The sequence below is a fragment of the Periophthalmus magnuspinnatus genome, chromosome 4, assembly GCF_009829125.3.
Source record: "Periophthalmus magnuspinnatus isolate fPerMag1 chromosome 4, fPerMag1.2.pri, whole genome shotgun sequence".
In the NCBI taxonomy this organism is placed as follows: Eukaryota; Metazoa; Chordata; class Actinopteri; order Gobiiformes; family Gobiidae; genus Periophthalmus; species Periophthalmus magnuspinnatus.
Window position 1 is genome coordinate 29,645,265 of NC_047129.1, and position 24,106 is coordinate 29,669,370.

The 24,106-nt window shown below is 39.1% G+C and overlaps 1 protein-coding gene across 1 annotated transcript; it reads left to right on the top strand.

The window, feature by feature from the left end:
• The first annotated feature begins 1,931 nt into the window (after window positions 1-1,931).
• On the top strand, window positions 1,932-23,805 carry meltf (melanotransferrin). Its single transcript, XM_033965645.2, has 16 exons — window positions 1,932-2,109; window positions 3,708-3,862; window positions 6,033-6,132; window positions 7,333-7,518; window positions 9,035-9,188; window positions 9,272-9,339; window positions 9,977-10,161; window positions 11,311-11,476; window positions 13,059-13,201; window positions 14,034-14,130; window positions 15,140-15,334; window positions 16,689-16,842; window positions 17,823-17,890; window positions 18,031-18,218; window positions 19,476-19,668; window positions 21,476-23,805. Exons 1-16 carry the CDS (start codon window positions 2,055-2,057, stop codon window positions 21,538-21,540), a joined length of 2,172 nt encoding a protein of 723 aa, XP_033821536.1. The 5' UTR covers window positions 1,932-2,054; the 3' UTR covers window positions 21,541-23,805.
• The last annotated feature ends 301 nt before the right edge of the window (window positions 23,806-24,106 follow it).

Here is a 24,106-nt window from a genome sequence, read left to right on the forward strand (position 1 = left end):
AGAGTAATTACCGTATTTTCCAGACTATAAGTTGCTCTTTTTTTCGTCGTTTGTCCGTCGTTTGTTATTAAAGTAAATCAAACATTTTCCTTCGGAGTTGGTGGATTTGATCAGAGGCGACACCGAGGATAAAGAATTTCATGGATTTTGTGATTTGGCGCGAGACTTTCGAGAGTAAACGTGTTAGCTTGTTTTTTACTCGACTCGAAATGCGACTTATACATGTTTTTTTCTTCATTATTTTGCGTTTTTAGCTGGTGCGACTTATACGGTAAAAACTTTAGGTCAAATAACAGATAATAAATGAGTTTTTTCAGTGCGGGTCCAGAGTTTTTCCACATATTTTATACATATCTTGGTCTGAAATGTTTAGGAATTATTGTGTTTTTAGATTTTTCAGTCTTTTTTACAACATCAAATTTAACGCCGCACTATGTAACTTTTCTGATGTCACCTGCTTGTTTCCATGGAGGCGTTATTGTTAGGGTTAGGGAATGTTCCACAGTATTGCAGTAAAAGCGCTCGTTTACTTTACTGAACTGAATAACACTAAATTCAAAATTGTCAGCGATATTTCCAGTGGAGGCTGCTTATCTCCATGGAGATGTTGTTGCTTGGCCTTGAATGTTTCGCAGTGTGGCATTAAACTAATCTAGTGACCCCCAACAGCCCGGGGTCACAGGTCACAGGTCGGGGGAAAGGACACAAGGATCACGGTAAGAAACATGTTTTTCAAGATGTTTTTGAGCAATAAAAATAATGTGCTGTTGTTGTGTCCTTGAGCAAGACACTTCCCCTCCCCTCACCCCCCAGTGTGTGTGTGTGTGTGTGTGTGTGTGTGCGGGGGAGACGAAAAGTTACACAGTGCATCTTTCGAAGCAAATACTTGAGCTGAATGACTAGCGGTAGTAGTGGTAATAGTTATAGTAGTGGTAGTTGTAGTAATAGTAGTAGTAGTATGTGTAGTATTAGTGGAAATAGTAGTAATAGTAGTAGTTGTAGTAGTAGTAGTAGTAATAGTAGTAGAGTTGAATGAATTGGGGGAAAAAAATATTGGAATTGCAATTTTTGTGAGAGATTTGTGATTTTATTCAAATTTCACATTTCAAACCTGTTCAGAAGAAACGACGAAAGGCTAAAAACTGAACATGACAAACTCACACAAGAGTCACATGATACTTCACTACATGATACTTCACTACATGATACTTCACTACATGATACTTCACTACATGATACTTCACTACATGATACTTCACTACACGTCTGATACTTCAGGACACGTCTGATACTTCAGGACACATCTGATACTTCAGGACACATCTGATACTTCACTACACGTCTGATACTTCAGGACACATCTAATACTTCACTACACGTCTGATACTTCAGGACACGTCTGATACTTCAGGACATGTCTGATACTTCACTACACGTCTGATACTTCAGGACACGTCTGATACTTCAGGACATGTCTGATACTTCACGACACGTCTGATACTTCACGACACGTCTGATACTTCAGGACACATCTGATACTTCAGGACACGTCTGATACTTCAGGACACGTCTGATACTTCACTACATGTCTGATACTTCAGGACACGTCTGATACTTCAGGACACATCTGATACTTCAGGACACGTCTGACACTTCTTCAGGACTGTCATTTTGATGCAGAGTCATTTTGTTTCTGTTTCTGTTTGTACATTTGTTAATTTCATTCATTCAAACTGAAATTTCGATTCGATTACGATTAACCTTGCAGCTCTATAGCAAATACTTTGATTCATCCGAGTCACTGTACTACCGAGCACGAGGCGTATTCTTGGAAACTAAACGTGTGATTCCGGGTGGAGTTCTGGCCTAGTGCCGGAAATGGAAAAGCTGTGAGAAGAAGGGCCCTCTGTGTCCTCAGTCCGGCTCCATCAGCAGACTGTGTTTACTGACGCCATAAAACACTTTATAAGGACTTTAGACCAGCCAGGTACTGCACTCTGGGCCCGTCTGGTACATGTGTGAAGAAGTACAAGGGACGAGCGGCTGTGGTCACAATGGACAGAGTAGTAGCTGTGATAGTACTACTGCAAATACTACTACTGCAAAATGGTGAGTAAAGTGTTTTCAGTGTAATCGCAGTAACTCGCTGATGTGGAATAGTTAAAGACTGAAATGTAGAGTGTAGTGTATACTGTAGGGTTGAAGTAGTAGTAGTAGTAGTAGTTGTAGTAAAAGTAGTTGTAGTAGTAGTAGTCATAGTTGTAGTATAGGGAATGATGAGAGCATTAGTAGTAGTAATAGTAGTAGTAGTGGAAATAGTAGTAGTAGTGGTATTAGTGTAGTAGTAGTAGTAGTGGTAGTAGTTGTAGTAAAACTAGTTGTAGTAATAATAGTCATAGTAGTATAGGGAATTATGAGAGCATTAGTAGTAGTAGTAGTAGTGGTATTAGTGTAGTAGTAGTAGTAGTGGTAGTAGTTGTAGTAAAAGTAGTTGTAGTAGTAATAGTCATAGTAGTATAGGGAATTATGAGAGCATTAGTAGTTAGTAGTAGTGGAAATAGTAGTAGTAGTAGTGGTATTAGTGTAGTAGTAGTAGTAGTAGTAGTGGTAGTAGTAGTAGTAGTAGGGAGTAGTCATAATAGTAGAAGTAGTAGTAGCATTAGTAATAGTCATAGTGGTCGTAGTTGTACAAGTAGTAGTCATAGTAGTATTAGTAATACGGAATGATGGGAGAAGTAGTAGCAGTAGTTGTAGTCATAGTAGGAGTAGTAGGAGTAGTAGTTGTTATAGTAGTAGTAGTAGTAGTCAATGGTAGAAAGTAAAAATGTACTTTAAATGCAAATTTTAGGTGTACTTAAATACATTTTTCAGTGGATATTTCAACTTTGACTTTAGTACATGAAAGCAGGTATTTTGTACTTTCTCTCTCCACTTCATTTTTGAACAGGACTAAAAAGTTATTTCCGTTTGGTTTGACTCAGAGTGACTCAGACTTTAGGCAAAAACAAAAAAATACACAGGAAATTTACTACAAACAAATAAGACACAAAACATAATGACACAAAATATAATAGTTCTTCAAATATAGCCTAGTAGTAGTAGTAGTAGTAATTTTAGTAGTAGTAGACTTTTTGTAGAAATAGTACTCCTTGTAAAGGTATAATTATGTGGTACTTTCCTTATTTGAAAAACTGTAAGTGAAATGTATTTGTTAAAATACTTCATGAGAGTCTGGAGTCTGGAGTTGTGTAACTGACCCTGAAAACCTCAGCCTGACCTGAGCCGACGTCTGATTATACTAAAAGTAAAGTGGACTTCAATCTGAAGTGTGTAAGAGGATTTAAGGTGGACTGAACTCTGAACTTTCACACCTGTAGAAGTAGAAAGTATTACATTTTATCTTTAAATGTAGTGGAGTGAAAGTGATAAGTACTCAACTAAAATACATCTCAAGTAAAGTATAGATCTCAAAATTGGTACAGTACAGGTACATTTACTATTTTGAAACTACGCGAGAACATGGCGTCTGAAACATACTCTGAGAAGTATAGATTCATTAAAAGTCCCTCAAGTAAATGTAACTGAGTGAGTACTGTCCTTTTGCAAAATATAGGACGACTAAACACTCAAAAAGTACTTTTATGACACGAGGAAACACGCAGCACGAGTGTCCTGAGTGTGAAGTGCGCCCCCTGTCTGTGTTGCAGCGCACTGTCAGAACACCGTCACGTGGTGCACGCTGTCGACGCAGGAGCAGAGAAAATGTAACGCCATGTCGCAGGCGTTCTCCGCGGTGACCATCCGCCCCACGCTCAAATGCATCAACGGACAAACGACGGACGGCTGCGTGAACAAACTACAGGTATGTGTGTAAACGTGGGGACAACACGATTATCACGCTTCAAACATGTGGATTAAACGTCCTGTATTACACAAAATGGACTCAAAACGCTCTGTTCCACCTTGTGATGTCACGAGGTAGCGTCAATTTTCAAGTTAACAGCTCCTTTTACCTTTAGTTCAGTACAGATTTGCAACTCCGGGGCTGAAATTATCCAAGTGATTCTAGTGAAGGTACATGGAGTCTACAAACACAGTGGAGCACTTCCTGTATCACCTCATGACATCACAAGGTGGAACAGAGTGTTTTCAGTTTGAGAGAAGGACTCAGCCTAAATATGCAGTTTGTGTTTGTGCGTTAAACGTGTGTGAATGAAACAAAACACAACTCCAGGTCTGTTTTTGATGAGGAAACGACATTATAACATAGATCAGAACATAGTGTAACATGGGCCCTTTAAATGTTCCACAGAATGGCATTATAATCATCACAGCCTATTTTATTATGGAGGTTTTTAGTGCCAAAATACACGGAAAAAAACTTTTTTGCTGCGTAACTTGCATAACTTAGTCTGGTGGCATCAACTGCTTGCGTCCAGGGAGATAGACTTTAATGCCATACAGTGAAATATTCCAGGCAAAGCAATAACACGCTCATGGAGATAAGAAGAAAGCAAAAAAGTTAGTGCTTCCAACATAAAAAAAACGCCTGACAAAGCGATCCTGTGTGAAATAAATAAGAAACTAAACGGGGTCAGGCATGTGAGGTGAGACATTTGCCTCGTCAGTAGATCTACGCAATTTCCAGGTATTTCTATCTTTTACGACGCAGAAATAGTCTGAACAATCGGGGTCAGCAGACGCAATCTTCAGATAAGAAGCGTGTAAGTCTGCACATGTTATCAGAGTGCATCCTGGGTAAAGCAGTTTTACGGTCGACAGTGGACTGAGGCTTCATATAGGACTGCAACGAGGGACGGGACAGTGGACAATAATATCGTTTATCGTGATTAAAAGGGGCGATCACAGTCGTTCGTGGGACATTTTAGATGCCACTGCTTCTCCCTGATGATCTCGTCTTGTTTTCTCTGACAAAGTACAACATAGAACTTATTCACAATGTAGTAATTATCGTGATATTATCGTTAATCACATTTTGGTCATGATAATCGTGACGGCAAATCTCAATATCGTCCTACGCCACAGCCGATCCTCCGCTCCATACCTCGCGCTTCTACTGACGGAGTTAAGACTTTGGAGGAAGAAATTTAACTTTTTGTGTTAAAATGTTTATGTTCAAAAACGAATATTGAAATCCATTTTTATTAGTTTCTTTCAAATCGATCAACGTATCATTTTTATAGTCCAGTGACGTTCGTCTGGTCTTCTGTCAGTTTATTTTAATAGATTATTTTTCCAGACCGAGGCTTAGTTTGTTTTCATACCTGACAGTTTGGTGAATTTGAAGCCGACCCGAGTATCATAGCAACCAAAGAGCCAATCCAAAGCGAGGCTGTTGAAGGTAACGCCCCTTCCCAACTGCACAGGTGTTTTAGCAAGGAGCGGGCCCTTAGCGACACTGTCAATCAAACCTGTTGCTAACGCTAGTGGGAGCGACCTCAGGGAAAGAAGACGCCTGATTCGTCTGTTGTTAATGTTCATATCTTAACTTACGGACACAATAGCGAAATTTTAAGACCAAAATGACGAGGAGAGAGGGGACAATTTTTCAATGTAAAGTGAATTGGAGCCAGAGTGGATGAAGCCGGAAACGGGCCCACGAGCGCCCACAAACAGGACGGCTAGCAGGTTAGCTATGCCCCGGTGGAGACAGGACGACAGCGCCATCTGCAGTCGGACTTCTTCAGGACAGTATCCCAGGTGTGTGAGAGTAAAAAAAGCCCCCTCGTCCTGGTTTAACGTCCCATTTCTGTATTTCAATTGCCTTGTTAATCCAGCGATGATGTTTGTTGTCTCTTGTCCCGATGATGTTCGCTCCGTCCCAGTCCATAATGTGGTTCTTTCTTTTACAACTGTCAGAAATGGCTGATTTGAGTTGCCCCTGTTCTGCTTCTTTTTTTTGCAGTTTTGAAAATAAACTAAACCTTGGTCTGAAAAAATAACTTAATCAAACATATCAACGTTTATAATTGATCATATATTTCAGAGTGAATGATGTTGTTTGTGAACAGAAAAATGAGGTGGATGTCCTGTCCATGGACGCATCGGACATCTACAGACTGGGGAAGCACACCTCTTTCAAGATGGCCGCCAGTGAGACCAAACAAGATGGTAAGACTCTTTTTTCACATTCTCAAACTGTGTCTCATTTGTGTGTTTAGAGTAAAGTCAAAGTAGCGCTGGAAGCGGAACAGAGGTTGTACAGGTGAGCTCGATGGGCAGCTCATCTTTTTTTGACGCCAGGTTGATTGTAAATGTGTCATGATGTGTTCAGGGACTCTGGAGTTACAGTAAATGTGTGGTGATGCATTCAGGGACTCTGGAGTTACAGTAAATCTGCTGTGATGCGTTCATGGACTCTGGACTTGCAGTAAATGTGTGTGATGCGTTCAGGGACTCTGGAGTTACAGTAAATCTGCTGTGATGCGTTCATGGACTCTGGACTTGCAGTAAATGTGTGTGATGCGTTCAGGTACCGATGCAATGAAACACTCCAAACCCAAGATGACAATAAATCTGCCGTGATGCGTTCAGGAAATGTGGAGTTACAGTAAACGTATTATGATGCATTCAGGGACTCTAAATGTTTCGTGAAGTGTTCAGGTACCGGTATAGTGAAACACTCCAACCCAGAGTGTTTAAAAAAATCTGCCGTGATGTGTTCAGGGACTCTGGAGTTACAGTAAATCTGCTGTGATGTGTTCAGGGACTAGAGTTACAGTAAATGTGTGGTGATGCATTCAGGGACTCTGGAGTTACAGTAAATGTGTGGTGATGCGTTCAGGGACTCTGGAGTTACAGTAAATGTTTCGTGATGCATTCAGGTACCAGTGCAATTAAACACTCCAACCCCGAGATGACAATAAATCTGCCCTGATGCGTTCAGGGACTCTGGAGGTACAGTAAATGTTTCGTGATGCGTTCAGGGACTTTGGAGTTACAGTAAATGTGTGGTGATGCATTCAGGGACTCTGGAGGTACAGTAAATGTTTCGTGATGCGTTCAGGGACTTTGGAGTTACAGTAAATGTGTGGTGATGCGTTCAGGGACTCCGGAGTTACAGTAAATGTGTGGTGATGCGTTCAGGGACTCTGGAGTTACAGTAAATGTGTGGTGATGCATTCAGGGACTTTGGAGTTACAGTAAATGTGTTGCGATGCGTTCAGGTACCACTGCTGATTGTAAATGTCCGTACTCTTCCGTACTCTGCAGGATCAGAGCTGAAACACTAACCGCCGGGATGACAGTAAACGCGGCGTGATGCGTTCAGGTACTAGCGCTGACTGTAAATCTTTCCTGTGATGCGTTCAGACACCGGCGCGGCGTACTACGCGGTGGCAGTGGTCAAGAAAACTAACTCCGGGCTGAACGTGAACTCTCTGAAGGGCCGGACGAGCTGCCACACGGGGAAGGGTCGGACGGCGGGATGGACCGTGCCTCTGGGGTTCCTCACGGACTCGGGACGAATGTCGGTCATGAGCTGCGACTTTGCAAAAGGTCAGGACTCAAAACACAAATTCACAGGTGATACTTTGGGGGTGTTACGCATGCATCTCTATGACAGAATGTTCAGCAGTTACGATGGACCACATTGGAAAACACTTGATATGTTTTTAGATCATTTGAAAAAAAACCACAATGGATTTAAACACATTTTCGAAGCCTGTGATCAAGAAAAAGTGTGTGAACCTTTGGGACTTAACTCTTTGACCCTCCTTTGGCAGGAAGAACCTCAACCAAACGTTTCCTGTAGTTGCAGATCAGACCTGCGCAACGATCTGGTGTAATTTTGGACGACTGAATCGCTCTTTTAAGGTCACTCCACAGCGTTTCAATCGGGTTGAGGTCAAGACTCCGACTGGGCCACTCCAGAAGACAGATTTTGTTCTATTGAAGCCATTCTTTTGTGGAATTACTTGTGCGCTTTGGGTCACTGTCCTCTTGGATCACCCATCCTCTGCGGAGCTTCAGTTGGCGGACACAGTTTTCCTGAAGAATGTCTCGATAAACTCTGGGATTCATTTTTTGCTCTTGCAGTCGTCTTTACAGGACGACCGCGCCTTGGGACGGTCGCGTCAGTGCTGAACTTTCTCCATTTGTCAAGGTCATCAAGGCTTTTGGAGATACTTTTGTGACCCTTTCCAGCTTCGTGCAAGTCTTGATCGTAGGTCTTCTGAGAGCTCTTTTCAGGCATAGTTCACATCAGGCAGGATGGGTGATCCAAGAGGACAGTGACCCAAAGCGCACAAGTAATTCCACAAAAGAATGGCTTTAATAGAACAAAATCCGTCTTCTGGAGCGTCCCAGTCGGAGTCTTGACCTCAACCCAATTGAAACGCTGTGGAGTGGTCTGATCTGCAACTACAGGAAACGTTTGGTTGAGGTTCTTCCTGCCAAAGGAGGGTCAACGAGTTAAGTCCCAAAGGTTCACACACTTTTTCCACCCTGCACTGTGAAAGTTTACATGCTATGTTCAATAAAAACACAAAAACATGTCACGTTTGTGTAGTATTATTTTAAGCAGACTGTGTTTTTCTATTGTTGTGACTTAGATGAAGTTCTGAGCTCATTTTATGACCAATTCATGCAAAACTCCACATAATCCCAAAGGGTTCACGTACTTTTTCTTGCAACTGTAGGTGTTTATATTTTCAACAAAAAAGGTGAAAGTGACTGAAAAAAGTTGGCTGATGCTAGCTAGTTTGTGGTTGTCAGCTAATTTTACGTGAAAGAAACTTGTTTATCAGCAAAATTATCAATCAATAAACTCACTGGCTGCAGTTCCAGCTTGGTCATTTTGATGGTCAGATTTTGTCAGATTAAATAAAGTTGAGTAACGAAGCTTCAGACAGAGCGCGTTTCATGTTTCAGTCACTGTCTTATGTCTGTTTGAAGGGACTGAACGGCCTTAAGACTCATATAAGGCAGTGACTCACCAGTGTACGGCCAGAACTGAAAAAGCCGACAGTTATTCTCTTCTGATCACTGTCCCGTCCGGCCCTGTTTGTTCCAGGTTTGTCGGATTTCTTCAGTGCCAGTTGTGTCCCTGGAGCGAACCAGGGCGACCCTCCGTCCCTGTGTAAGCAGTGCCGTGGGAACGCCGCAGGGCAGTACAAGTGTGACCTGAGCGAACAAGAGCGCTATTTCAGCTACAGCGGTGCCTTCAGGTCGGCTCCGGAACTACAACTCTCGGACTGTTAGCGGTGTGTTCAGGGGATTTACGAGATTGTGCCGCTCTGGTGTTGTGCAGGTGTCTGGTGGAGGACGCAGGAGAAGTGGCTTTTGTTATACACACCACAGTGTCGGACAACACAGACAGTAAGATTACAATTTTTAATTTTAATTTTAATCTTGATTTTTATTTTAATTTTAATCTTGATTTTCATTTTGATTTAGAGTTTAATTTAAATTGTAATTTAAAGTTTAATCTTGATTTTAATTTTAATCTTGATTTTAATTTAATTTTAATTTAATTTTGATTTTGCGTTGAATTTTAATTTTAATTTTGATTTCATTTTAATCTTGATTTTAATTTTAATCTTGATTTTAATTTTAATCTTAATTTTCATTTTAATCTTAATTTTAATCTTGATTTTCATTTTGATTTAGAGTATAATTTAAATTGTAATTTAAAGTTTAATCTTGATTTTCATTTTAATCTTGATTTTCATTTTGATTTAATTTAAATTCAATTTTGATTTAGAGTTTAATTTTAATGTTGATTTTCATTTAAACTTTAATCTTGATTTTCATTTTGATTAAATTTTTATTCAATTGATTTAGAGTTTAATTTAAATTTTAATATTAATTAAAAAGCCCCCCACAGTATGATGCCACTACAAACTATCAATAACATCAATAACATCAATAACATCAATAACATCAATAACATCTCCATGAACACACAAAAGTGACATAGTGCACCTTTAAATATTGTATATTTCTTTCTCTCCAGACAAAGGTCCAGATTGGGCCTCGGGGCTGAAGTCCACAGATTACCACCTGCTGTGTCCGGACGGTCGCAGAGCCGCAGTGACTGAGTGGAGGAGCTGTCACCTGGCCCGCGTCCCCTTCAGAGGCGTGGTGGTGCGGGACGGCCTGAGCCCCACTGTGGTCTTCAACATGCTCCGCGAGGGGATAGTGCGTTTACATGAGCTTTTTTTATAAACTATAATGCTTCATAACACGAATAAGACGCCTGTGTCATCCCTCAGTCGTCCAGGTCTGACCCACAGTAAAAGTTTTAGGAGTGAAGACATTTCTCTGCTTCTTCAGTTGTGGTCAGATCACTGTTGTGTCTGGAGGGAGGAGCTAACGACACTGAAACAAACCACCACATTTCATTTTTTCTTTTACTATGAATAAGAAGAAAATGTAAGGCTCATCACCAGAAGTCAACTGCAAAAAAAAGCCCCCCTCCTTGAATCATCCTAATGGTCTGTCCTTCAGTACATAAATACATAAATACATGAATACAGGGGTACTGTGGAACATTCTGAGAGCGTCTCTATGGTGCGTATCTATGGAGACAAGCTGCTGGCGTACCTGCTTCCAAAAAATTGCTTCTTTAACTCTAACTTAATTTACAGTTGCTTAACAATTGAGTAGTTTCCTTTAAAAATAAAAAAATAAATAAAACAAATAAATAATAATAATAATAATAATAATAATATAGATTTTTTTCCACACATTTAAAGTCACTTTTCAGATTGATGGTGGTGGTAAACTACAGTAGTGGAATGTAGCCAAGTAAAAGTAGAAAATTACTGTACTTAAGTATACATGTTAGGTATCTGTAATTTATGTAAATACATTTTAAAAGTGGATAGTTTTTACTTTTACTTCACTGCATTTGAGAGCAGTATCTGTACTTTTACTCCACTACATTTTTGAACTGGTCTGAAAAGTAAAAGTATTTTTTGTTATTTTTTGAGACGTGCTGAGGGGATTATCTTTAACATGTTCATAGGGAAAATAGTTAAATTCAACATGTACTTTAATACTTTTACTTGGGTGGATTTTTCATGAGTATCTTTTTGCTCTGAGTACTTCTTCCATCACTAATAAACCACATTTTTTCCACATCGTGATCAATCTCAATGTTCCAATTTCACTTTTTTTTTCTCACTAATGATTAGAAATGACAGAATCTCAATCTCAGTTCAAATTTCCCAGGTTTACTTTGGAATAATAAACTAGTACATAGTTTTAAAGTAACAGTACACTTCCTCTAAAAGTACCATGACTCTGAGAATGACACTCAATAAAACCCGGTGATCTGTTTTTTAGGCGAAATCTAGTTTCAACCTGTTCTCCTCGGCGGACTTCGGAGGTGGGACCGTGCTGTTTTCTGACGAGACCACAGACCTCCTCCCCGCTGAGGCCGAGGACCCTGTGGCCTGGATGGGACGCTCGTACTACAACGCCATGAAGGCAATGGACTGCACCAGCGAAGGTTAGCCATCTGGATCTATAACACTCTTTGTTTACACGTTTCTTTTCTCTTTTTTTCATATTTTTATTGATGTTTGAACAAGTATTATAGTATAGTGTCATTTAAAGCAACAAATGCACACACACCTTTTTAATTTTTATATAGCAAGAACTTAAAACTTAAAAAGGACATAAATAATATCAAATAATAATAAAACAAAAATAAATTAATTAAATAATCACACAAATCTTGACTGTAAATAAATAAGAAGAGGATCACATAGTAAATAATAATAAAAATAAATTAATAATAATAATAATAATAATACATTATTACAAAAATAATACATAATAAAAATAATAATAGAAGCTACGCACAATAGGTAAAATGTGTATTGTTGCTCTAAACCAGTGTGTCCCAGGTCTCGAGGCTCAGCTGGAGCTCATGAGTTCACGTGGAGGATATCTTTTAAAGTACACACATTATGCATATTTATTTTTATTGTCGGCCTCTAAATATGCTCATGAGTACCTTTGCTTTGACTTCATGTGTTTTAAAACTTATTTTCTGTCAGTGGACACCTCGTTTCTGGAGTATTTCTACAGTTGGCGGTTTTATACAGTGTGATGGTTTCATACTCTCACAATGGAGACGGGAGAGAGTTTTTCCCATTGATTACGCTGTACTTTCATAAGAAATATCACAAATATTGAGCGTGATCATTCCTTGACTCCATTTTAACCTTTTTAATTTTGGCTGCGTGCACCCGTGTTAAAGATTATTGACCTTTTAACCAGTTTTGTCTTTAAATGCCACTAAACGACACTTTCTTTGTGGTGGCACTTCCAGTTAAGTGGGAGTCCTGGAGGATTTGAGAAAAGTTTTGCCGCTAAAATCTGATATAAAATATGTTGAGTTGTATAAAATGTTCTTTGTTCATGTGACCAACAAGTCAAAACTGCACCAATTCTCTGGAAGCTTTAAACGGCTTTGTAGTCTGTATAGAACTGATTCACTGTCAAAGTCGGCAGCCCCGTGCAGTATCTTCCAGTATAAGACGAATAGAATGTTGCGATATCATCTGACGCCCGACAAAACTGAGAACTGGGGTTAGGATGCCATCTACTGACAGGAAGAAGAACGATTATTCAAATAACCAACCCCAGGTAACTTTTTCTGACACAAAACAGAAACATGCAGCTATAATGAGCAGGATTGGACACCAGAAACGCTCAGATTTTGATTTATGGATATACAAGCAACACAGGAGACTGCCAGACTTTTACCTATGACACCACAAAACTGGGAATTTTAAAAAGTTATTATGGGGTTTAGAGGGAGCAGAGTTACTAAAGGATTCAACAGACAAGCGTGAACAAAGCTAAATACAACTCCAGGTATGTTTTTGATGAGAAAACGATGTTAAATCATGGTTAAGCTAAAAACGCTCAAATAAACACAAGTAAACGTGATTTTAAATGCACTAAACTATGAAACACCAACGCAAAAGTTTATAGAATACATATTTTTGTCCACGATATGTAGGTTTAAATTGAATATAGTCTAAATATTACAGTGTGTTGTTCTGTCCTGTGTATTTCAGACCAGCTGAGGTGGTGTGTGTTGTCCGGGGCGGAGCAGCAGAAGTGCGCCGACATGGGAGTGGCTTTCAACGGGAAAGCACTGACTCCTCGTCTCACCTGTTTGCACGGAGACTCGCTCGAGAACTGCCTCCAGAGGATCAAGGTCAGGCCCCCTATATTTCAGATAAAGGTCCTGAAATGATCCAAATGATTCTAGTGAAGCTGTGTGGAGTTTAAAAACACAGTGGAGCACTTCCTGTATTACCACACGATGACATCACAAGGTGGAACAGAGTGTTTATAGTTTGAGAAAAGAGCTAAGCGTAAATATGCAGGGTTTGTGTGTTGTTGAACATGTGTGAATGAAATAAAAACACAACTCCAGGTATGTTTTTGATGAGGATTATTTTCATATAATTGTATTGTTTTTCTTCATACAAAATCGTAAAACAAAAAACCCGTTGCATGTTGTTTAGCAAAGAGATATGCTTCTGTATTTCAACACTCAACCTGCCTGGGATCGAGTGAATCATATTTTCTACTGTAGTTATATCAGACTAGGGTTGACAAAAATATCAGAAATCAGATGCTAATCGATACTAAAACCAGCATCGAAACTAGATACTCATTTGAGCAGGTATCGAAACTAAAACGTCTCATTCACAGGACAGAAATGAACCTTTCCTGACTAGCTTTAGCATGATTTTGAGCTGTATCAGAACAAATATAAGACACATAGACAAGTATACACACATGGACCACTATGGAATCCTAGTGGATGACTGAGGAATTACACAGATGTAAGACCACATGGGAATATAAAAGAAAATACTACCATTTAACGTTAAAAGTCACTGTATTATCATTGTGGTATCAGAAACAGTACAGAGCATAGAGTCTATTCCTTAGTATCGAAATTGAGTTGAAGTTTTCGTATCGTATCAGACATTTCAAGAGTAATTATTAGCCATGTTGTTGTTTCTGTGTCCTGGTAGAATAAAGAGGCAGATGCCATCACACTGGACGGGGGGCACATTTATACAGCAGGAAAAGACTATGGCCTGGTGCCCGCGGCTGGAGAAACCTACTCAGGTAATGCTCAGCTACGATGTTTTTGGTTTTGTTTTACTTTCATTAATTCATGCTCCAAATTTTCTTCTCTTTGAGCACTTAAAAATGCTCTCTTTGCATTTTGCCTGTTTTGTTACATCATAGGTAAAAAATCCAGTCTCTACTAGGTTTTTTTCCCGTTTTTTGACAATTTTGGTGACGTTTATCAGAATCAGAAGACTTTTATCGCCATCGTCAGCGAACACAGATCACAGACTAGGAACTTACTTCGGCGCGACGTAAAAACACAGTGAATAAATACAAATAAGGGCACGCACAAGTTCAAAAAGATACGCTTAAAGGTAAAATAAAATACTTAGAGGTAGAAAATATATACAGCAGCAGCAACAGTGCGAACATGTAATATAATTAATACATAGAGTTTTACTTCCTGGTTGGACATGAGCAGAGCAGATGTGACATATGTAGAGGTAACGCCATAACTGTTTCCTAGCAACCGTAATGTAAACAGCACTGACCCTTTAGCGGAGATGCTGCAAGACGTAAACAAGCAATGCATTTGTTTGTCCAATACAATAAGAGAAGACACAATGTATGAATAAATAATAGCAATAATTGAACAGTAGCGTCATAATTTTCACAACAACGTCAACATAACATCATCATCATCACATCATGTTGGCCAAAGTTTGTCTAATTTACGCAATAGCTATAATTTGACAACGCCTTTATTTTCCAAATGAATGTTTAAACTGTCAGAAAACTTATCGCAGAATTTTGTGTGGAATTTTGTGTACTGATGACGTAGAGAGATAAATTTTATGAACTGAGCATTACTTCCTGTAATTTCTTCCACAACTTTTTTTCCCCCAAGTTGCGACTTCACTGATGTACAACAATGATACATATTAGCACATAGCACAGGTATTATCCCACCAAACCAAAAACAGCTCAACTCGCCAATATGCACTTGAAGTAACATATTCCTAAAACTGCCAAGTGCCTATACAATCTATATCTCTCTCTTCAGATGACAGCGACGGATCCAACTACTACGCCGTTGCCGTGGTGAAGAAGAGCAGCACCGACATCCGTAACCTTGACGACCTGCGTGGCCGCCGCTCCTGTCACACGGGATACGAGCGCACGGCCGGCTGGAACATCCCGGTGGCTGCTCTGATAGAGAGAGGCCTCATCTCCCCTCAGCAGTGCCATATACCCCAAGGTAAGAGTGACACAAAACAAAGAATCGAGCAGTTTTGTTTTTCAGACACCAGACTTTTACTGCTAATTAAGTCATATATTATTTTAAAAGGGGAAATATTATGTACAATCAGCATAATGGTTATAACGGTGTTGAGTAATGGTTTATCATGATCATTACTATATCAGTATATGAAGTCTGGAACAATATATTTTAGGCTCTATATTTATTGTGGATGTTCATAATGTTCATATTAACCCGCTCTACGTGATCCTGGTATTGTTAGTTCGCTATTTTGTCCGTGGTTCAAGGTATAAACATTAATAACAGATAAATCAAGCGCCTTCTTTCCCCGAGGTCGCCTCTACTAGCACATGTGTCAAACTCAAGGCCCAGGGGCCAAATACGACCCGCCACGTCATTTTATGTGGCCCGCGAGAAGGTAAATTAAAATAAGTCTGTGCTGCTTTAATGTGCTGCATCAACCATAAACTAATGAGATTTTTCCAACAAGTGGAACTGAGAAATATTTGCAAATGATCCCAAAATGTTCAGGAAAATTGTCAGAAGTTTCAAGAAAGGTGAAAGTGAATACAAGTGTGTGTTAGCTCAAGGAGAAAGAAGTGTATATTTTTTGTGTTATGAGGCGCGGTCGGTTGTGAAAGTGAACTATCTACGTCAGCATTTTCACACCAAACACAGAGCTAAGTCTGCACACGTTAGTCTTCAAGAAAAACAACAAACTGTCCAATAATTAAAAGGCTGTTTTTAAAGCTGAGCTGAAGGTGTGAGCAGGTGTGACCCGATACACTTTAAAAAATGTCAGTTTATCAGGGGATACGCACTTACAGACAGGTAATATTTGCAACTTGACTAAATAATAAATACAGAGAGGTATTTAACATGACACATACATTTAGTGACATTTATACGGCCTCACAGTCACATCTTTCCCGTGATGGCAGCCATTTTGTTGATGTGGCCCTTGAGTTTGAGTTTGACGCCCCTGCACTAGTGTTAGCAACAGTTTTGATTGACAGCATTGAGAGCAGCCGCTTAGCAACGCTGTCAAGGGGCGTTACCTTCAACAGCCTCGCTCCGGATTCACTCTTTGGTTGCTATGATACGCGTAACTAGAATTCCAAATGTGTCACTCAGCTCCAAATCACCGCTATAACCGCTAGCCTTGACGAGCTCCATTTGACGAACAGCAAACGCTATGGGTGATGTCGCACTCACTTAATCCACTTCTTTATCCAGTCTGTGGTTACACGTGACAAAAGCTGTCGACCACATATGATTTAGTTTTTTTCATTTCTGTTGGTCCATCTGTGAATTGTTTACACCGGCTCATGTCTTGTGTGTTTTTCTGCAGCGGTGAGTGGCTTCTTTTCTCAGAGCTGTGTCCCCGGGGCCAATCAGCCGGGCCTCCCCAGCGGCCTGTGCTCTCTGTGTGTGGGAGACCAGAGCGGCCAGAACAAGTGCGAGAAGGGGAAGGACCTGTACGACGGATATGGCGGAGCGTTCAGGTACAAACGAGAAAATCTGGACAGCAAAAAACACCTGAACATGTGTTAAAAGGACATGATTTTAAATTTTATAAACATGGCCTACGTATCTGTGCCCCCAGACTGAAGCTAAACAACTCAAATGCAGCTTTTACTGATAAGACCTGGGATGGTGATTTATTCTTAGTTACAAGAACTGGACATGGCCACGTTTATGTTATAATTTGGTGTTTTGGTTCTCAAGACAGAAGCAGAATGAGCCTCACATGAGTCTCTAATTTGGGTTGCTAGTTTCAGTGTTGATCCAGTTGGTTTAAACCACACTTGTCAAACTCAAGGCCTGTGGGCCAAATATCGCCCGCCACGTTATTTTATGTGGCCCGCCAGAAGGTAAATTAAAAGGCATGACTGTCATTTTTAAATATTTGCAAATAATGATCCCAAAATGTTGAGGATTGTAGGCATGGAAGGCAGTTTAAGAAAGGTGAAGGTGAATACAAGTTTGTGCTTCAAGGAGAAAAACCTGTATATTTTTCTTTTGTGTAATGAGGCGAGGTCGGTTGTGAAAAAGTGCAATCTATGTTGGCATTTTGACACCAAACACGGAGCTAAGTATGCAAAAGTTAGCCTTTAAGAAAAACAACAAATTGTTCAATAATTAAAAGGCTGTAAAAGACTGTTTCTTTTGAAGGTCTGTGAGCAGGTTTGCCTCGACCAGATACACACTTTTAAAAATGTCAGTTTATCAGAGGATACACAGTTACACAGACACGTAATATTTGCAGCTTCAATAAGTAATAAATACAGAAACAGTTATAAAGTAGTTACATTTATTTTACATGGCATTTGGTTACATTTAGTGACATTTATCCGGCCGCACAGTCACATCTGGCCCTCGATGGCGGCCATTTTGTTGATGTGGCCCTCGGTGAAAATGAGTTTGATGCCCCCGGTTTAAACCTTTAAAATAATGATAGTTATTTCTTCCTGTACCTTCTCAGGTGTCTCGCAAAGGGAGACGGAGATGTGGCTTTTGTCAAACACACAACAGTTTTCCAGTACACAGATGGTAGGTCATTTTTACTGGATAATTCACTAGCAAGTACCACACTACAACAATAGTATATGATAAAGATACTTAGAGGTGGAGGCTCAGGAGGGTGGGGGCTCAGTCTCAGGCGGTCCATAACTGTTCCTCTTCTCTTGTAGGTAGCTCGGGTGAGTCCTGGGCCACAGACTTGCGCTCCTCAGACTTCCAGCTGCTCTGTGCTAACGGCGCCAAAGCGGACGTATCGCAGTTTAAATACTGTCACCTGGCCCGAGTCCCGTCCCACGCCATCATGGTCCGACCTGACACCAACGTGCACAGTGTTTACGGGCTGTTCGACTACGCACAGGTACCAGCCACTGCACACTCTAGGGTCAGATGGTAGAGTGTTTGTGTCCTTGAGCAAGACACTTAACCCCCCCCTGCGCCCAGTGTCTGTGTACACCGGTGTATGAATGTGTGTGTGTGTGTGTGTGTGTGTGTGTGTGAGTGGGCGAGTGGTTCCTTGATGTAAAGAGCTGTATAAAAATGTAACTATTTACCATTTACCAAGATTATTAAGTTAACCGATAATCGTGATTATTCGGGTCACAATATTTATTTTTTTCATTTACATTTTTATTGGAAAAAGCACAAAATTATTATTATTATTATTATTATTATTGTTGTTGTTGTTGTTATTGTTACTATTATTATTATTATTATTATTATTATTATTTATCAAAATCAATACATATGAAGCCTGATTATCTCGAAATCTGTGTGAAATACCTTTACTTTTTCCTCTTCAAGTATATGTTTAAGCAGATACTTTTACTTCTTAGGCTGATTTTTTCATGTGATACTTCCCCTGGTATCTGTACTTTTACGTAAATAACAAAATGGAGTACTTCTTCCACCACAGGATTACTTTAAGGACTAAACAAGGTGTAATCCAGGACTTAGTAGTGTAACAGTTTACTCCTGGTTTATATTAGTGACATTAATATTTATTTGCTTAATGTTCAGGTAGAACTAAAAAGGTTAAGAATGGGGCTGAGTATCATACTTTTTCTATTTTATTCGTACTTTAAAGCTCCTACATTCCACAAAACTGACTCTTGTGAACTCTAAGCCATTTTATAATGCTGTTGCCTCCTCAAAAACAGACCTGGAGTTGTGTTTTGTTTCATTCACACACGTTTGAGTCACACTTTATTATTAGTCTGTCTATATCTCCAAAGCTCAAAATGCTCTGTTCCACCTTGTGATGTCATGAAGTGGTAGTTTTCAAGTTAACAGCTACCTTTTACCTTTAGATCGGTAAAGATTGACAATTCCAGGACTGAAATTATCCAAATGATTCTAATGAAGGTGTGTGGAGTTTAAAAACACAGCGGAGCACTTCCTGTATTACCACACGATGACATCACAAGGTGGAACAGAGCGTTTTTATTTGAAAGAAAAACCCAGATTAATGTGTGAATGAAACAAAACTCAACTCCAGGTCTGTTTGTAATGAGGAAACAGTGTATTATTGGCGCTTTAAACTACTTTATGAAGATATTAACTGAACAAATGTATTGATATAAATGTAAGTTATTATTATCTGCTTTGCTTTTCTTAGAAATACTTTGGCAGCGATACGGGCCCCGATTTTAAGATGTTCGACTCGAAATCCTACAACTCCTCAGACCTGATGTTCAAAGACTCCACGGTGCGTTTAGTGGGAGTGGGAGAAAGGAAAACGTACGAGGAATGGCTGGGACAGGGATATATGGACTCGCTGACAGACCTGCAGTGCAACTCCTCTAGTGCAGGTAACTAATGCTCATAAATACAACTTTAAAATCACAGTTTAGCACAGTTTAACCAAAGCGGGTGTTCATATTTTTATAATTCTGACTTGGCTTGGTTGGATAGTACCTGTGGTGAATATTTATTACAGTTTGACATCAGCTAAGTCATGATAACAATAATAATAACTTTAATTGTATAGCATATTTCAAAAACTACTAACTAAAGTGCTTCATAACATGTAAATATACCTCATACAAAGAAACAATAAAACAATAATTAACCAACTAGCAGCAATAACACATTTTAAAAAGCAAAAACACCCCAAAAAATGCTCAAAACTAAGCGTTCGGCTCCGGTCAAATGAAGCGCATCGAGGCTAGCGGTTATAAAGGTGAATCTGGTGCTGAGTTTCGTATTTGTAAATCCAACCTCGAGTATCATAGCAACCAAAGAGCCAATCCGGTGCGAAGCTGTTCAAGGAAACAGGAGCGACCTGATTTGTCTGTTATTAATGCTCATATCTTGATTTACGGGCACGATAGTGAAATAAAGACACCAGGATCATGTCGAGCGGGTTAATTTGAACATTTAAGACAAAAATGACGAGTTGAAGCAGCAGTTTGTGGAAAAAAGTCGAAGAGAAAAGTGCAAAAATACAGGAAGTAGCGCTGTGTTCTAACATGGAAAACCTCCACCTCTCCCTTTGTCATCAACACTGAAAATTCCATCCAAAATGCAGCAAGGAACACACTTTTCCTCCCAGTTTGAGTTTAAACCTCCATAATAGTATTGTCATTTATTTGTATTAGTCTAATAATTAACATAACATCATTTGACATAATTATTGTGTTAATTAGACAAGCTTTGGCCCTTGTTAACATTTCGGTTGCTAGGTAAAAATCAGAGTTAGAATTAGCTCTATGCACGACTAACCACAAAGTAAAAATGTAAACTTCACAAAAATGACAAAACTAGAAAAAAAACTAGTCAACATTTTCAATCAAATCTTAAATATAAAGATGTAGATGTAGTTAAATGAGCAGAGGATATTAATGCTGATAAAAACACACACAGACTGACATAAATACAATACAAAAAGCTGGAATCAAGGCGCACAGCTGCATAATGACCACTAGGGAGCACTGTTCTGCAATTTAAAAATGTATGTAGTTACAGAATACTGAATACCTGTTTAAAAATGTATTTGATATACTATTTGAGTACTATATTCTGAATACTTTCCCACTGAATTACCTTATGTTATAGCGGAAAAACATGGGACACGGGCTTAAAAAAGAGATTTATGTTTTTTATGTACTTACTTATTACTAAAGACTAATTCACAAATGCACTCACCATAAGAGCTGTGAAGTTTGAAGATAATCCATACTTTTATTTTGCGTTTTTTTTTAAAGTTACTGTACTCTGAATACCACCGGATTAAAGAGTAACTGTGGAGAATAAAGCAAGTCAAAATTAGTATTCAGATTATGTGTTTTTGGTACATGTATTTAGCTACTTCCCAACACTTACGGGCAATACGGATGAATAATTAGTGTAGTTTTGCCTGCCTGGGATTAGCACGTTATACAGTAATAAAAACAGACTTAATATGTTCCGCAGTATGGCATTAAACTTCCCTATTTGGATGAAGACAAGCAGGTGACACCTCTAGGCCGAGTTACAGGTGCAGATCAGCGGAGAAAAAACAATGGTGTTTCAATGTAGAAAAGATAAACAGATTTCATGCCATACTGCGGGCAATGCAATGACAACCAGAAAAGTTACATAGTGCAGCTTTAATGCGTGTCTTTCTCTTTGTTGAAGCCGTGTCGTCCGTGTGGCTGCTACTGCTGGCTCTGCTCATCACTGGATTCTACAACAACATCTAAGCTTCTGAATTCCTCCTCAAATCTTCAGCATCGTCAGAACGCGGGAAAAAGTCGATAATTCACAAAGTTATTCTGGTTGACATTGCAGTGTTTCCCATTAATAGAGAAAACGATGATCCCACCTCCCATAGTCTAGAAGAAAATGAGCAAAAATTACTTTAAAATTACAACTTTTTGCTTGTTGTGTTGAAAAATCTATAAATGTAACTTTAATTTATCTTTAACCTGTCCATTTTTTTAAATTAGTAGAAGCAAAACATGACACATTTAGCCCCCAAAGTGTATTTAATGGAGCCGGCCCACTTCAAAATCCACTCTGGTTCCTGAAGTAAAATTTTTCCCATAAACTTTTCCAAAAAAAAAAGTTTAAAGATGTCGACGAGGACTCATTTCCATAACGTTTTGGTTGTTTTAAGCCCAGAAAGAGTCACCATAATCTCGATCTGTGGGAAACACTGCATTACAAATAGTTCCTGGTCAGTTTTGGTGAATCTGAAGAGGACGCTTGTGGAGTTTTTTTTTTTTGGTTACAGACAGTGGGCAGCCATATCAGTGCGTATGCTCCCACTTGTTACATCGTCCACACATCCACTTCATCTAAAACTGACTTTATAACTGAAGCTAACTCCATCTTTACAACGCCGCCATTCAAAATCTATATGTCTATGTAACACTAGATTGTACGTCAAAGGATATGCAGTGGCAGAGTGGTTAACCCTCCTCCAAAGTTCCCGCTTTAGACCCCATCCCTATGTTTCCTTTTGATACTTTGCAGCTGATGTCGTCAACATTCCCCGGGGGACGTCACGCTAACTAGAAGAACTGCTCGGTCTGAAGCTCTGTTTGTCAAACGTTAATCCGCGCTTTGTTTTAACACATTCTGACCAAAAAGAACTGACTTAGCTGGAATTACAACAGGTGAGCTGATTTTGTGCTGTTAAAGAAGTCCCTCTCAAATAACGTAACAGTCGCGAGCTAGCTAGCGTTACCTAAAACGTTTTTTCCAGTTAGTCACTCTCATCTTTGAAAATGAAACATGTGAACACTACGCTGAAAATGCTTTGTTTCTTGAGCGTACAGACGATCCACAAACTTATGCGGCACTGCTTGTGAATGTGTACGTTGTGTCGCCATAGTAACTGCTGAACATTCCACCATAGGCATACATGTAGAACACCCCAGCACGGTATCACCGCAAAGTATCAAAAGTGCAGTCCTAGTAATCTCGTCTAACTTTTAGCCTATTTTTTTTCCACATTTGCCTGAACGCTTTAAAGTCCAACCAGTATTTCATTGTTAGAAAGTTTAAGCCCAAGTATTAGAGATTGTATATTTAATAGGGCTGCAAGATTAATCGCAATCAAATAGAAAATGCAATTTAAATGGACACTATTAGCAAATCGCAAAGGCTGCAACAACAAACAACAAAACCTCCTCTTATTTTGCCTAAAGAACTGCTCCTGTATATCTGTATTAACATGTTCGTCAGTTCATATTTCAGTCTTTTTGTCAATTCTTCTAGACGTGTTTAAAACATAAATCTTAATTGTAATCATAACTGCAATGCTTGTCAGAGAAACTGCAATTAGATATTTTTGCCAAATAGTTCAGCCCTAATATCTAAAGTACAAAACAAAACTCTAATACAACAGTAAATACAGTGTGGTGCTGGCTGGCCGACTACATTGGATATTGCTGCTGTTTAGAGACTATTTAGACCAAATTATTCAAAAGTGAAATCTACACACTTTCCAACCCGTTATTCAGTTGAGATTTGAGGAGAATTCTCATCACTTCTTTAAATATCTCTGTAATCCCTCAGTCGTTCAGAACGTTTTAGAAGTGAAGACGTTTCTCAGTTCTGGTCAGATTACTGGTTTGGACGAGCAGCGAAACGTCTTCACTTCAACAACGCTTTGTCCAGTTGACAGATTTTACATTTTTCTTTTGCTACTTCTTTAAATAATCAATAACACGGGAATGCTTTTTTCTTAGGACAATCTGAATTGTAAGAATAGAAGTACGACAGTGATTTGACTTGATTCCATGTGTTTTTCAGTGTTAAGAGATACTATATTTTTATATGAAGTTCAGCTGCCATATCAGTGTATATGTACTGACTCATTCTGTCAGAGATGAATGCCTTCTCTGTTTCTTTTGAGAAATGATTGTGATCTGACTAATATTTAGTTGCCAGGCCAGTGCGTCTGCAAAAGTATTATGGAAACTACTGTGAGCTCTTTGAAATAAATGTACTGCAACTCATGTCTTGCTTCAGTGGTTTTGTTAAGTACAGCACAAGTGATATTGCATTATACCATAAGTGATAAACATATGGTATAATGCAATATCTCTCTCTCCATACATTTTTCATCAGTATTTAACAGGTTGAAAAGTCTGTGAACACATAGTTTGACTGCTAATGTGTCATTTGATCAGCAAACTACATTTTACAAGAAGAATAAATGAGGTCAAAACATAATACTTAAATTATATCGGCACATATTAAGTTAACAAATTTGAGTGTCCTAAAAAGTACTGCAAGTCTGATATATTATTATTAAAA

Excerpts from the sequence above, each read along its gene's own strand:
- meltf (XM_033965645.2), top strand. The coding sequence starts at position 2,055 with ATGGACAGAGTAGTAGCTGTGATAGTACTACTGCAAATACTACTACTG. Across the intron at positions 6,133-7,332 it reads CAGTGAGACCAAACAAGATG|ACACCGGCGCGGCGTACTAC; the intron begins GTAAGACTCTTT and ends TGATGCGTTCAG. Across the intron at positions 9,340-9,976 it reads AGTGTCGGACAACACAGACA|ACAAAGGTCCAGATTGGGCC; the intron begins GTAAGATTACAA and ends CTTTCTCTCCAG.